We start from the raw sequence: 15,324 nt of genomic DNA on the forward strand, positions 1-15,324 counted from the left end.
CCATGTCCAATAGTAACTACCCATACCACCACTATACCACACATAACCCCATAACACCCCACTACTTACCCGTACCACCCACTATGGCCTAAATATAACACCATAACACCCCACTACTTCCATACATTTTGGTTTTATTAATTAATTTATTTATTTAATCGGATAATGATATTTACAATGTTTCGGTTGGTTTTTATTAATTTTTTAGAGAATAAATTTTGTATCCACTCTCCCACTACTTAGGTAGTTATCATGTGTAAATCAACCGAAATATTGGCTTTTTCTATATATATATATGCATATATATTTCATTCTCACAGTCTCATTCACTTTTTAATTTGTATATCCTGAAAATTTTGTAGGATTTCTATAATGGCTCCCAATATCACAAACATTGTTGACCTTAGTCCCACTACAATGGCTTGGAGAGTTATTGTACGAGTAATGTTGTTGTGGTTTGTTCCGCATTATGAAAACAAAGATTTAATTGTAAGTCTTGATATGCTGCTCATGGATTCCAAGGTGATATGCAAAACGTTTTTTTTAGTTTATTTATTTATTTTAATTACGTCTACAAAATATTTTTATATTGTTGATAAATTATATATACATTATATATACTTATGGTAGGGCGGCAAGGTACATGCTAGCATCAAAAAGCAACATATGAATACGTTCAAATCTATACTGAAGGAAGGAAAAACATACATGTTTTGTAACTTCATCGTTAGTCCAAATAGCGGGAACGCTCGAATCACTGGCCATCGATACAAAATTACAAGCATTGGATCAACCACCATCACATCATTCGGTGCAGAAGAAATTCCTAACGTTAGCTTTGACTTTATGGAGTTTAAACAAATTCAGAACAACAACAAAGATGATTGGTTAATAGGTAAAATTGTTAATTTTCAGTCTCTTATTTATTTTCACTCGGTTACAGTGAAATCAATTAATGTACTGTTTCTTAGATGTAATTGGGCATGTGGTTGAGACAAACCCCACAAAGGAGATACCCATGAACGGAAGGACCAATAAATTACTTGATGTAGTTCTTCAAGACTTGGAGTAAGAATGATTGTATAATTCATTATAATTGCAATAGTTTTATCTAAAAGCAAATTTTCTAACCAACTTCATCATTCGTCTTTTAATTATATGTTGAATATTATTCTTCTTTGTTTTTACGTGGGCAGTGGAAACAAAATTAATTGTGCTTTGTGGAACTCATATGCTGATAAATTGGATGGTTTCTTAGTCAATCACGACCCACAAAGTCCGGTTATCATTATATTGCAACTTTGCAAAATAAAGAGTTTTAAAGGTAAATATAGTTATTTGGTCCAAGTAGGTTTCATCTTTACGTCTTACTTATTTTCATAATAAACATGTCAATATAATATATATTAAATTATATGCAAGGTAAAAAGAATATTTCTTCTCACTATCACGGATCAAATCTGCTCATAAATCCAAACTTGAAAGAGGCTCTTAACTATAGGGAAAGGTATTCGGTTTCTCCTTTTTTTTCACCAATTATATTTAATATGTAATTTCGTCTAATATCATAATTATTATTGTTTTCATCTTCAACATACATATAGACTTTTGCAAGGAGATGAATCTCTCACTCAAACAGTATCTCAAATTTCAAGTGAACACTCAGTGTCCGTGAATGACGAGTTTCTTTCCCTTGAGAAAATGAGTATTGCCGAGCTGGTAGATACACTGGATGTAAGTTGTTTTATATATGCTAATATTATATTTGTTCAACGATTCATATCACATATGGATACAAAATTAATTTATATTATTATTTTAGGATTGTACCGTGGTTTTACTTGCCACAATCTTCGAAATTGATTTGGAAAAGAAATGGTGGTATATTTCGTGCAAAAATTGCATGAAGAAAGTCATACCAAATGGATCCAAATATTTCTGTGAGAGGTGTGATATGGATGTGCCTACTATACCTCGGTAACTTATAATATATTTAGGCTATAAATTTATTTTTATTATTAATCCATGTATATTAATAAAATTGAAGGAAAATCTTACCTGTTTGTATTCAGATATAGGATTGAGGTTACCATCGTTGATAGCACATCATCTACTTCTTTAGTGCTATTTGATGGAATGGTCAAACAATTTATCGGAAAAAGTGCAAGCGAGGTAGTTGGAAATATGAAAAAGGTGATAATTTTCTATCATACATTAAATATTTACCATCATTTTTCAAATTATTTATATTTTGATCATTAAATTATTATTGGATCATTTTGTAGGAACAACTGAGCAACACGCTTCCCGTTGAGTTTCAGATGTTGGTTAATAAAGAATTTTTATTTAAAATACAAATCAGTGAAATGAATGTCAAGAAGAATTGGTCGCTTTACACCGTTAAGGCGATGACAAACGATGAAGAAAAGATACAAAAATTTAAGAGTGGAATGAAGGTGGATAAGAAAAAATATACATTCATTTTTTTAGCAATCTACAATTATATTATTAATTTATTTTTATTGCAGGCACTGGACGAAGAAGATGATCAAGTTATTGGAAATTTTATTCAACAAGAAGATGAAAATTCAAGTGTATTACTCTATATAAAATTTTCTTTTATAAATATACACTTTTGTTTTTTTTTTTTTTTCCCTCTGTGATATATATTATAAGTCATGTTTTCCGTTGTAGGATTTCCACCCAATTGACGATGATGCAATTCCAGTTAGTAACTCATGTGATAAAAGATTTGTTGATGAACCTACTACTTCTAGCTCTTCAGGTGATGCAAATACCCAATCGTCAACTACTGCCGTGTATTGCAAGAGAATCAAACTAGAGAAGGATTCAAAGTAATGGTTTTATTGTTTTGTTGGTGCAGCCACTACAATTTCATTATGTATTATGATGTGTTTTTTTAAACTCCTGTTTTTTTTTTTAATTTTGAAACTTTCGTACGTAGTTAGTTTTGTTTCCTCTTTGTTTTTATTAGTTATTTTGGTAAGTGGTTGCTATATCACAGTTATTTGCTTTTTTTCATGTTATTTCATGTTGTTATTATTGATTTTGTTGCAAATCCATTAGTAATGCTTATTTTGTTATTACTTTCCATAATATAAATTCAGATCAGGCCCAGATTTTATATATTTTATATATCAGATGTATATATTTATTTATTTATTTTGTAATGGAGCTGTGTTTGAGATTACGGTTGTAAATTTTAAGTTTGTTAAAGAACTTTTTAAAGTAAATATGATCCTTAAAATTCATATTATTTAATATGAAGTGCAATTAAATCGTATTTTAAGTTTCTTAAAGAACTTTACAAATTGCAATTTCATACTAACAAGTTAAATTATTCTTCATCAAACCCAATTGAGTTTGTGTTTATTGTAAGAGTATATTTTTGTTATTTATAAGTGAAATCCCAAAAAAAAATAAATACAAAAAAAAAAAAAAAAACTCAATAGACGCGCGTTGGGATATGATATTATTTTCATGGATGTAAATGGCTTTCACATTTTTTCATAGGTTTCTTTTTCAATAAGTATTTTACAGGGGAAAAACACAATTGCAACTTTTATAGGGGTACTAAATACAATAAGTTTAGGCCCATAACATGAAACAAACTAACCATTTCTCCACATTACTCGGGCCCACAATTTAAAACAATCTAAGCTCATATTGGACGTTTTATACACGATCTTAAACTGAGAAGCCATATAACACGCAGGGCGGAAAACGATTCTTGAAATTGAACTGCATCATAAATACCAAAATTTCTGATATTAATCACATTCTGTTTGTGAATATATCTCCTGCCGCCAGAATGAAATTTCTATATTATTTAATACAAGGTGGTTCATACTTAACATTGATTTTTTTTTTGAAGATTGATTATCATGTGTGTTTTTACCTGATTTAATTGTTATATTCTTTCGCAGCCACATCATTGGCATCATCAACCATAGGGAGTCTGGGAGTTTTGTTGATGCACTTTCTTGAGCAGGTGAACACCATATGTTTTTCTTACGATTTTGGCTAACTTTGTATTTTGAGAATTGCTATGGTGATTGCTGCATAAAAATTGATTGTCACTTTTATATGTATGAAGTTGTAATTATTTATATAATTTGCTTCACTTTTTGTTATGGCTATTTTCAGATGAGAACATACACACAAACAAAGTTCATCTTAAATGTCCGTAATGACTCATGGGAGATCCCTGTCATCGCTTTATCCATCTTCATTTCCCTTATATTACATCTACTCATCAAATATTTGTTCCATTTTTACTCGGGCAAAGGTCACTATAGTCGAACAAATAATCATTCACAGGAAGCTCAATATTATATTGAAATCTCTTCGGGCGATGAGGACGAGACAGTTGATAGCAACACACCATTTACTTTCCGTAATTGCCGAGATAGTAATATTTTACCGGAATCTGAGGATTCTGTAGAAATAAGTAAGCATCAGTTTGCCCCCCCTCAAGAAAAGCAAGAAGAATTAAGTGGTCAAGGTATTGGAGGTGAGGATAAGTTGGTCCGTTGCATTTCATGCAGAATAACTGTGTTACCAGCCTATGTCATTTATGGTTCCAATTGTGATGACTGCGAGGATGATTTTAGTTTTGGTTGGATTTGTAATCTATGTGAAGCTACGGTTTATTCTCTCAAAATATGTTAAAACTATAGTTAGAATAAACATGATTTCATTGCCTTAGTGGTAAACTTTTTCTTCCTGTATGTCTTTTATTTCAGAATTGACTTTATAAATTACAATTTTATACTAACAAGTTATATTATTCTTCATTAAATCCAATTGAGTTTGTGTTTATTATAACAATGTATTTTTGTTATTTATTAGTGAAATCCCAAAAAAAATAAAAAAATAAATGATTTTTTTTAATGGATGTAAATGGGTTTCACATTTTTTTATAGGTTTCTTTTTAAATAAGTATTTCACAAGGGGGAAAAGTGCAGTTGTAACTTTTATAGGGGTACTAAATACAATAAGCTAACCATTTCTCCACCATAACATTAAACAAACTAACCATTTCTCCACATTATTAGGGCCCATAATTAAAAACAAACTAAGCACATATTTGTATCAACTAATTTGAAGAATTAATCGGAATACAATGTTAGCTAATTCATTATTTTTTTATATGTTAATATTTACACCCACTTACCCACGTTATTTATTTTTTCTACTTTTTTGTTACCCACTAATCACATATTCACAAACTCCACACCACAAACTCCATTATGTAACTCCTTTTTTCCCACGTTCTACAAGAATTGAACATGCCAATCTTAACTCCCAGTGTCCTATATAAAGGTCATCTAGGACGCTATTCCTCCTACATAAATTATCTTCTTCCCTCTTTTTGTATTTCGTGACATAAACAATCCTCCAGCATTATCTTCTTCCCTCTTTTTGTATTTCGTGACATAAACAATCCTCCAGCGTACGTAAATTTATTTATTTTTGTTTAATTTTACCAAAAATTCACCTGCATTGAATATGTCCGTTTCTAATATATGTTATATGCTGAAGTTGTTGTATATATACTGGTGGACGTTGTAATGTTAGATTTAAGAATATTTAATATCTTTACATGTTCTTTTTTTGCAGGAATCTGCACTTATTCAAGTATGGCACTTTCATTAGTTAGAGATTTTTGTGCTAAAATTGGCATATTTGTATTAATTTCAATCGCCGTTTCACTATTTGCATGTGTTAAACATTTGTGTTGCTTTTGCAATTGTAATACCGCACCAAATATTATAGAAATCTCATCAGATGAAGATGAAGAAAAATTCCTCCCTGAGAATCGTTGCCTACAAATAATGGACAAGGGATTTGAATCCATATACAATGAAAAACAAAATGATGAAACGGAAAAATCCAGCAAAACATTGTTGAAATTTCGTTTGACGCCACGTTGTAGAGTAATTAAACCAGCAGAAAGAATCAAGTTCGTATATGATCAGCACGACGAGGATGGCGATTGTTCAAATGATAAGGATATGTCAGACTTTGACAATGATGACAGATGTTATGATTGCAGTGACGAGGATTGCTCGACTGATTCATATATGTCAGACTCTTCCAGCGGTCTCAAAGATTCCAATGGTAGTAAATTGGATTAATTTAATCGAAGAGATATTTATATTTTGTGGTTTTTTCTTCCTGCTTTTCGCTCTTATAATTTCTTTTATTTTTACAATGTTTAAACTATTAATTATGTTTGTTTATCTAATATATATTTTTATGCCACTTTACTTTTTATTTTATTTTTCTTCCTCTTTTGATCTATTCGTGGAATTTAGTTTCTAATTTTACATTACATTGTTTGTTTAGTAATACGAAATATATAAAAATCACGAAAGTTATATAAAAGAAAGGTTTTGCCCGAAACCCTAATCCCATTTTTGTAAAATATTTGTAACCCTAGGGGTAAATTTGTAATAAACATATATGACTTCCTAAATTTTATTCCGTATTATTAAAATGCTAAAATAATTTAGAATTCTTTTAACACATATTATTAATACTATAATTGTAGTGAAAAAAAATTAGGAAAATTATTATTAATTTTTTTAATAAAAATATAATGACTATAATTTTTATGGAAAATTGTAATTTTGGTTTGTTTAGAGATTTAGTCCTATAAGTTATCCTAATTATACAAAATTAGTATTTTTTTTCCTATTCCTCTCGAACTTTGGATTTTTGCGGCTTTTTTGAATAATGTAGCTAATAAACTCTGAAAATCATTATAAATGTTGTTTTAATTTGGTTTATAGATATGTGTCTCACACAGTCAAAGTTCTACCAAAAACAAAAATTCAGACATTGGATTATTCTGACTATATATATATAATATATATATAGTCTTTTTTGTAAGGTTGTGTTTGGCTTTGTCTTCTATCTTGAGCCACCACCCAGACAAAGACACCCTTTTACTCCCCCGTGCTGCTTACATATATATGTATATAAATGTGTGTGTGTAATAATTAATATAAATGTGGGGTTTTATTTAATTTTAATTTTATTTTAATTTTAATCAGGTGAAAATACAGAGAATGAGATCAAATATGGAAGAGAAGCTAATGAAGAAAATGGCGGACGTGAATCGAAAAGCGGAAGAATGGAGGGCTACGGCTCAATTTCAGCATTCCGAACAAATTCGTAAAGTCGGGCAGCAACCGAAAAACTACCCACTCTCCGTATTTATTGAATAATTGCACAAAAAAAATATATTGACCTTTTTTTTTTGGCCCACTCTCCGTAAAACTACCCACTTCTTCTCCCTCAACTTCTCATTGGTTTTTTTTCTTATTGTATATAACTGCATTTCCTTTGACAATTGACCCTCCTCCAACATAAATACCTCTTTTTTTTCCGCAACAGTGGAGAAAATCGAAAACTCATAAGCAATCCCATCGACCCAGCAAGAAGAATTCGAGAAGTTCTGCAATTAATTTGAGGCTCACTGGATTCCGCTTATGATTTGTACAATAATTATAAGAACAAAAAGATGACCGTTGGTGAGTCGCAGAAAAAAAAAGTTGTATAATTTAATTTATTCTTGCAATAGTTTGTTCGTGATGGTTCCTCTATCATCATTATCTCCTGCAATCTAACAACTCTTCTTCTTTTAATTTAATGTTCATTTTTTTGGGTCGCCCAAATGTATATAATCATCGGTGATTTAAATTTTCGATTACACGTTTGTTTTTATTTTAGACGAAGCTTGGAGGGTATTTGAATTTGTTTTTTCCACCTCAACTGTGTCTTTATCCTTTTCTCTGAAGTATCCTTAAGGTAATCTGAGTTATATATTCACTAGAACTTCATTTTATTTATTCTGCATATTGTCATATGATATAATTGATGACATTTTTTTCGCAGATATTTGGATTCTTCATCATTTTGCCATCCTTTACAGAAAACCAAAGGTGTTCGAAGTTAAGAAATTCATAAGTTGTCCCGGAAGATATATCTGATAAAAAAAAATTATTCTTTATCGATTATTTTGTAGCTCTCTGTTATGTTTTCGATCGTTTTCTGATTTTCTATGCGAATTTCACCTATGGGTTTGTGCATAATAAACATCCTCTTTGCAATATATGTTGGTTTGATAACATGCTCATTTTTCCGCCTTATTACCACCAATATGACTGCAATCGTCTTTGGAATATACATCGAATCGATTTTTACCACATATCTTTAGAATTTCACATATGGAATAGCAGGATTGTAGGATTTTTATTTAGAATTAGTATTGTAAGTTAAAATATCTTGCATTTAGTAAAAGTCGTCCAACATTTATCATTTCAATTTTAACTTTAGTCCACGCTTAAAGAGAAATTAAATTTTGAAGTCAAAATATGGATCTCTAAAGTTCGCTTATAATTGATAAACATGAATATAACATTAGATAGATATATATTTATGCTATTTTTCGATCGTCAATTAAATATATGTACATTTCTCTACAAAATAAATTAGATATATGTATTTACTGTGCAAGGGTTCACTAATCTGTTGTTCGATTGAGATTCCGTCGGATTTAATTGAAGGTCATCTGCGAATGTCTCACTCATCCATTTATTTTTTCTATGCATTTCTCATGTAAATGCCTTTTCGATGGTTACTATGCATTAAACTTTAAATATTGTGTAAATCTAACTGTGAATTAACATAACTAATTGTATTTCCGTTTATTTTGATGACATATTTTTTTATAGCTAATGGATATTTCACTACCTCCGAAAGAAAGCCGTGGAAAAAAGAGACGTTATTCAGAGTGCAATAAAAATAATTGTGACTCTAGCACAACCTTATCATCTATGTTAACAACTCATCCAACGAGAGATGAAAACTATTCGTCATCGCACAATACATATACAACATCAACAATTGAAGTTAATACATTGGGTGAATGCGCACTTAATCAACAATGTGATATTTTAGGTAATTCATCCTCTGGATTGGAACATAAATTTTATAATTTTTTTAAATTTAAATTTGTTTTTAAAAACTTTAAAAAATATATCTTTTAATTTTCTTCTCTTTGATTCATTTTCGTTTGTCGTATATATTAATCAACCACATCTTTAATTAAAGATTTGGAATTGGTTGCACATTCACAATCATTTGCAAACAACACAAGCGGTCAAAATATTCCTCTAGGTATTTAATTTCGTTATATTGGGTACATTTTTTTCTTCACCTTTATGTATGTGCACACAATTCTGTATTTTATTTTAACAATATTTTAATCAGATATTAGCGGGGAAGTTGCACAAGACATATCTGGCTATGGAATAAATGAAAATACAACTCTTTCAAATTCAGGTATGTTTATAAGTATTGTACCCTACTTAATTATGAATTTTTTTTGAATTGTTTGTTTTAATTCCTTATTACCGTAAATGTAAATATATTAATAAATATAAACCATGTCTTACAAGGTACGGAATATTGGGACATTGGTGATCCAATTTATGAATGCAGTTTTTGTGGGGCAATGATGTGGTATGATGAGCGATTAGAGAAGCATGTGATGAATACTACACAACCGAAATTTTCTCTATGTTGTAGTCAAGGAAAAGTTCAACTCCCATTTCTTATGAATTGCCCACAAACTCTACAAAATCTTTATTTCAAGCGTGATGCAAGAAGCAAATTTTTTTTGGAGAACATTCGATCCTTCAATATGATGTTCTCCTTCACGTCTTTGGGAGGAAGAATCGATACAACAATAAATAAAGGAACTGCACCACCCACATTTATCATGTGCGGGGAGAACTACCACCGCATCGGAAGCTTAATTCCATCTGAAGGATCAACACCGAAATTTGCACAATTGTATATTTACGACACGGAAAATGAAGTATCAAACAGAATGAATGTCGTAAGGTACTACTAATTTTATCTATCTGATTTACAAATGTTAGTTTAATTTATACACTTATCTGTTATATGGAATTTTAACAAACAAAATATTATGTTCTATTTATTATAGGATGGAATCAAGTTCGAATGAACTATCAAATTCTATTGTTACAGATCTAAAGGATATGCTCGATCAGTACAATCCGTACGTGCAGTCTTATAGAATGGTCAGAGATAAAATTGAAAGTCCAGCATTCCGTGAAGTCAAATTACGACTTTTAGGAAAGAGAAGTCATGATGCTAGAAGATACAATCTTCCTTCTGCATCTGAAGTAGCAGCACTTATAGTTGGTGATTTTGATTCTGCCGACGCTGAGCGAGACATTATTGTCGAGACACAATCTGGGTTATTGCGTCGTGTTTCTATAGTATCTCCAGCTTATCTTCCACTTCAATATCCGTTATTGTTTCCACGTGGTGAAGATGGTTACAGAGATGACATTGCACTAAATGATAGGAGCAATTTGGTGACTAATAAAAGACGAAAAGTGTCAATGAGAGAATTCATCGCATTTCGAATTCAAATGCGAACCATCGAGAGCGGAACAATTTTAGGTTCCAAACGTCTATTCCAACAACTTGCGGTGGATTTTTTTAGCACGATTGAATCAGCCCGTTTAGCATATCTTCGGATGCATCAAAAGGAGTTAAGGGCTGACATGTACAAGGGTCTTTCAGAAGCATATTTGAGAGGAGAAAATAATTCATCAAAAAAGGGGAAACGTGTCATATTACCAGCAACATTTATCAATGGAGCTCGCTATATGATACAAATTTACCAAGATGCTATGGCTATATGTCGATGGGCTGGATATCCTGATTTATTTGTTACTTTCACATGCAATCAGAATTGGATCGAGATAACAAGACTTCTCAAGGGTAAAGGTTTGAAAGCTGAAGATAGGCCGGATATTATTTGTCGAGTTTTTAAAATAAAACTCGATCAGTTCATCAAGGAGATAAAACGGGGAAAAGTATTCGGAAAAGTGAAATCAGGTACTACGTAAAAGATTTTTGAAACTTATTATAACATTTATATAATATTGTCAAATATTATTTTAATATAGCCAAATATTTTTTTACAATGACTTATTTTAATTATTATAAAATTAGTAATAACTTATGTTAATTATAAAATTTATTTGAATTGATGTACTTAATAAGTTAAATAATATTACTATAATATTTTTCTGTAAAGAACATATTAATATAGTATTATTATTACATACACTTATTATATACAAAAATCTCATCGTGCAATTTTCACATGTTTTCTAATTATGATCATTTTACAAAGAGTTATTATATCTTAGCATTTCTAATTTGTCGGTACATTATGACTATTTTATTGTATTTATATTACATGAGCAAGATCTCCTGCATTTACTTAATTATTAAATAACACTTTTTTATTTTGTATGCAGTGATGTACACAATAGAATTTCAGAAGCGAGGACTACCGCATGCTCATATACTTATCTTCTTACATGCTGACTCCAAGTACCCAAGTCCAGAAGATATCGACAAGATAATATCTGCTGAAATCCCTGATGAAAATGAAGATCCTGTGCTTCATAGTTGTGTTACTTCTCTTATGATCCATGGTCCATGTGGTGTATTTAATCCAACTGCTTCATGCATGGAGGATGGGAAGTGTACAAGGCACTTTCCCAAAAAATTCAATGATCGAACCTCTAATGATAAAGACGGTTACCCACTGTACAAGAGAAGGGATAATGGTAGGGTAGTCAAAAAAGGAAAAAATGATGTTGATAATAGATTTGTGGTGCCCTATAATCCATATCTGATGAAAAGGTACAAGGCACATATAAATGTTGAGTGGTGCAACCAATCAAGATCAATTAAGTATCTTTTCAAGTACATCAACAAAGGTCATGATCGTGTTACTGCAACTTTTTATGGAACAGGATCTGGTGACTCACAATCAGAAAATTACGATGAGATCAAGATGTACGTTGATTGTAGATACTTATCACCATGTGAAGCAATGTGGCGAATATTTGCATTCGATGTTCATTTTAGAGAACCGGCAGTCGAGCGTTTGCCTATTCACCTGCCCAATGAACAAGTTGTATTTTTTGATGGTGACGAGTCTCTTGAATCGGTTATTGAGAGGCCACATGTATTGCAATCAAAATTTTTAGCATGGATGGACGCAAATTCTACATATACCGAGGCAAAAGGTCTTACCTATGCAGAATTCCCCGCGAAATTCGTCTGGAAACAGCCTTTACGTGCATGGACTCCCAGAAAGAAAGGATTCTCTGTTGGAAGAATTCATTACGTAGCCCCCGGAAGTGGTGAATTATATTATTTGAGAATCTTACTCAATATAATTAGGGGGCCTTCTTCTTATATTGAGTTAAGAACCATCAATAATGTGGTTTATCCTACGTTTAGAGATGCTTGCTATGCAATTGGTTTGTTAGATGATGATAAGGAGTACATAGATGGTATTGAAGAAGCAAGCCATTGGGGGTTTGCTAAATTCCTACGAAATATGTTCACAACTCTTCTATTGTCGAATCAAATGGCACGGCCTGAATATGTTTGGGATAAAACATGGCATTTTTTGAGTGACGATATCCTGCGTACGCAAAGAACTATACTGCAACGTGAAGGTAGTTTTTTATATACTTTCAACTATCTGGTAGACTTATTACAAAATTTCTTTTCTCTGCCATTTATTATTTTCTGCATTGTTGCTAATTTATTAAATTGTTTTTTATATTTCAGATTTGCAGCTTCATGAAGATGATTTGAAAAATTTTGCCCTAATGGAAATTGAAAAAAAGATGCGAAGTAGCAATAAGAGTCTAGCTGATTTTCCAACAATGCCGTTCCCAAACATGTCTCTTCTCCCACAAGTTGAAAATAGACTTATCTATGATGAACTTAATTATGACAGAAGTGCATTAGCTGCCGAACATTCAGAGTTATTGTCAAGTCTCAATGACGAACAAAGGATTGTCTATGATAAAATTATGGTTCGTGTAAATGAAAGACATGGTGGTTTATTCTTCCTTTATGGTTACGGAGGTACTGGCAAGACCTATATTTGGAGAACTCTTTCGGCAGCTTTAAGGTCAAAAGGTGAAATAGTACTCACAGTCGCATCGAGTGGGATAGCATCTTTACTCATTCCTGGTGGAAGAACAGCTCACTCAAGGTTTGCCATTCCTTTTAATGTTCATGAAGAATCTACTTGCAACATTGCATGTGACTCCCCTTTGGCGGAGTTGATAACGAAAGCGAAACTCATCATTTGGGATGAAGCTCCGATGATTCACAAGCATTGTTTTGAAGCCGTACATCAATCTTTGAAGGATATCCTAAGCCAGTCTGATCCTGAAAATGAGAACAAACCATTTGGTGGCAAAACAGTTGTTTTTGGAGGTGATTTTAGACAAATATTGCCTGTCGTGCCAAAAGGAACAAGACAACAAGTTGTGTCGGCGAGCATAAATTCCTCACATTTGTGGCAGCATTGTGAAGTGTTAACATTAACAAAAAATATGAGGCTTTCTTCAACAAGTTCTAATTGCGAGGAACTGAAGAACTTCTCAGATTGGGTGTTAAGTATAGGCGATGGTACTAATGGTGATGACAATGATGGAGTTATGGACATTGAGATACCTGATGATTTGCTCATACAATCGTCAGGTAACCATTTAGCGTCTATTGATGAAGAAACTTACCCAAATTTGCTCGCTAATATCATGGATTCTGAATACTTACAACAACGAGCAATATTGGCACCTACTAATGAAATTGTTGAGAAGGTGAACGATTACATGCTGTCTTTGGTTCCGGAAGAGGAAAAGGTTTATCTTAGTTTCGATAGTCCATGTACGGCGAATGAGAGTGTCGACTCACATCATGACATTCATACTCCAGAGTTTTTGAATACTATTACATCTTCAGGTCTGCCAAACCATGAATTAAAGCTGAAAATAGGTGTTCCTGTTATGTTATTGAGGAATATAGACCAGTCCAATGGGTTGTGTAATGGTACAAGATTGACCATTACTAGGTTGGGAAATCGCGTTTTAGAAGCAAAAATAATATCAGGCTCTAATGTTGGACAGAAGGTCTTCATTCCAAGATTGTCGTTAACGCCGTCAGACAGTAGGATTCCGTTTCACTTTCAGAGGAGACAATTTCCCATTGTTCTTTCCTTCGCTATGACAATAAATAAAAGCCAAGGTCAATCCCTCCAAAATGTTGGTCTATATCTTGAAAAGTCTGTTTTCTCTCACGGACAACTATATGTAGCTATTTCGAGGGTTACCAGTCGAAAGGGTTTGAAGATACTTATAGTTGACAAAGAAGGAAATACTTCAAAAAATACAACAAACGTTGTTTATAAAGAAGTATTTCAAAATTTAAGGTATTTTTTATTTACAGTTTTTCACATTAGTTCTTATGTAAGCCTTACATTCTACTGTGCATAATGTGTTTTTATTATTTCGCAGAGTATGAAGATGCAATATCATTAAAATGAATGCATTGCCACAAAGAATGAGCTGTCACACAACATCAAGGTGATTACAATACATATATTTGTTTCGCATTTTTTCTTTCAATATTTTTTTGTGTTATTTGAACTCATATATGATGCTATTGGAAATTGTTAATGTGCAGTAATGCCTTGGGTATCGGTGAAGTGCACGTATCTTCTGAATGGTTAAAGTGCGATTTTTAAGGGTTTTTTTATATGAATATTTTTAAGTGTAAAGCAGCAAATGTTTATTATATTTGTGGCAATTTGTAGTTTATTGCTTCGATTTAATAACTGTGTTGTGGCAATTTGTAGTTTATTGCTCCGATTTAATAATTGTGTTGTTGTTGTGTCATTTCATTAAAATATATAACCCCGTGCAACGCACGGGTTCGGTTACTAGTAAGGATAAATGGGGTATTATGCCAAGTGAGGGGTTATCCCTAATAGTAAATAAAAAAATGGATTTATCCCTCTAATGAAATTGTATGAGGGGGTTATCTCATATAACCCCTATTAATTATTAAATTTTCTGCAATTCTCTCTCTCTCTCTCTCTCTCTCTCTCTCTCTCTCTCTCTCTCTCTCTCTCTCTCTCTCCATACGTTTAATTACGGTCTTGTAGTTCTCAAAAAAATAAAAAAAATTACGGTCTTGTAGATGTTATTTCTTGCGTCGTAAGAGGTGTACCCGTTGATAGAGCAAGACAGTGTTGTGTCATTTGACTGAGTTCGAATCGAACTCGTCATACATGATTTGCATCTCTCGAGGGCGGAGTTTACGCAGTGGTTGTGGATTTTCTCGTCAAGAAAAAAAATACGGACTTCT

At 32.0% G+C, this 15,324-nt stretch overlaps 2 protein-coding genes and 1 long non-coding RNA gene across 3 annotated transcripts; all 3 read left to right on the forward strand.

Annotated features, from left to right (window-relative positions):
• The first annotated feature begins 1,358 nt into the window (after nucleotides 1–1,358).
• On the forward strand, nucleotides 1,359–3,002 carry LOC105962514 (uncharacterized). Its single transcript, XM_088825679.1, has 7 exons — nucleotides 1,359–1,507; nucleotides 1,605–1,734; nucleotides 1,823–1,977; nucleotides 2,073–2,193; nucleotides 2,286–2,456; nucleotides 2,529–2,594; nucleotides 2,695–3,002. Exons 1-7 carry the CDS (start codon nucleotides 1,416–1,418, stop codon nucleotides 2,857–2,859), a joined length of 900 nt encoding a protein of 299 aa, XP_088681805.1. The 5' UTR covers nucleotides 1,359–1,415; the 3' UTR covers nucleotides 2,860–3,002.
• Nucleotides 3,003–5,379: 2,377 nt separating this feature from the next.
• On the forward strand, nucleotides 5,380–6,360 carry LOC148766773 (uncharacterized). The gene is made up of 2 exons (XR_016034534.1): nucleotides 5,380–5,476; nucleotides 5,644–6,360. It is a non-coding gene; the product is annotated as an uncharacterized LOC148766773 (long non-coding RNA).
• A 710-nt stretch (nucleotides 6,361–7,070) lies between these two features.
• LOC105977534 (uncharacterized) lies at nucleotides 7,071–14,478 on the forward strand. The gene is made up of 9 exons (XM_088825536.1): nucleotides 7,071–7,562; nucleotides 7,762–7,839; nucleotides 7,927–8,991; nucleotides 9,304–9,375; nucleotides 9,492–9,939; nucleotides 10,046–10,971; nucleotides 11,400–12,617; nucleotides 12,733–14,386; nucleotides 14,472–14,478. The coding sequence occupies exons 3-9, from the start codon at nucleotides 8,769–8,771 to the stop codon at nucleotides 14,476–14,478; spliced, it is 4,548 nt and encodes a 1,515-aa protein (XP_088681662.1). The 5' UTR covers nucleotides 7,071–7,562; nucleotides 7,762–7,839; nucleotides 7,927–8,768.
• The last annotated feature ends 846 nt before the right edge of the window (nucleotides 14,479–15,324 follow it).

This window comes from Erythranthe guttata, chromosome 11 (assembly GCF_056151865.1).
Source record: "Erythranthe guttata isolate IM_541 chromosome 11, IM_541, whole genome shotgun sequence".
NCBI classification, from domain to species: Eukaryota; Viridiplantae; Streptophyta; class Magnoliopsida; order Lamiales; family Phrymaceae; genus Erythranthe; species Erythranthe guttata.

Excerpts from the sequence above, each read along its gene's own strand:
- LOC105962514 (XM_088825679.1), top strand. The coding sequence starts at position 1,416 with ATGCAAGGTAAAAAGAATATTTCTTCTCACTATCACGGATCAAATCTG. Across the intron at positions 1,735-1,822 it reads AGCTGGTAGATACACTGGAT|GATTGTACCGTGGTTTTACT; the intron begins GTAAGTTGTTTT and ends TTATTATTTTAG. Across the intron at positions 2,595-2,694 it reads AAGAAGATGAAAATTCAAGT|GATTTCCACCCAATTGACGA; the intron begins GTATTACTCTAT and ends TTTCCGTTGTAG.
- LOC105977534 (XM_088825536.1), top strand. The coding sequence starts at position 8,769 with ATGGATATTTCACTACCTCCGAAAGAAAGCCGTGGAAAAAAGAGACGT. Across the intron at positions 9,376-9,491 it reads TACAACTCTTTCAAATTCAG|GTACGGAATATTGGGACATT; the intron begins GTATGTTTATAA and ends ATGTCTTACAAG. Across the intron at positions 10,972-11,399 it reads ATTCGGAAAAGTGAAATCAG|TGATGTACACAATAGAATTT; the intron begins GTACTACGTAAA and ends TTTTGTATGCAG.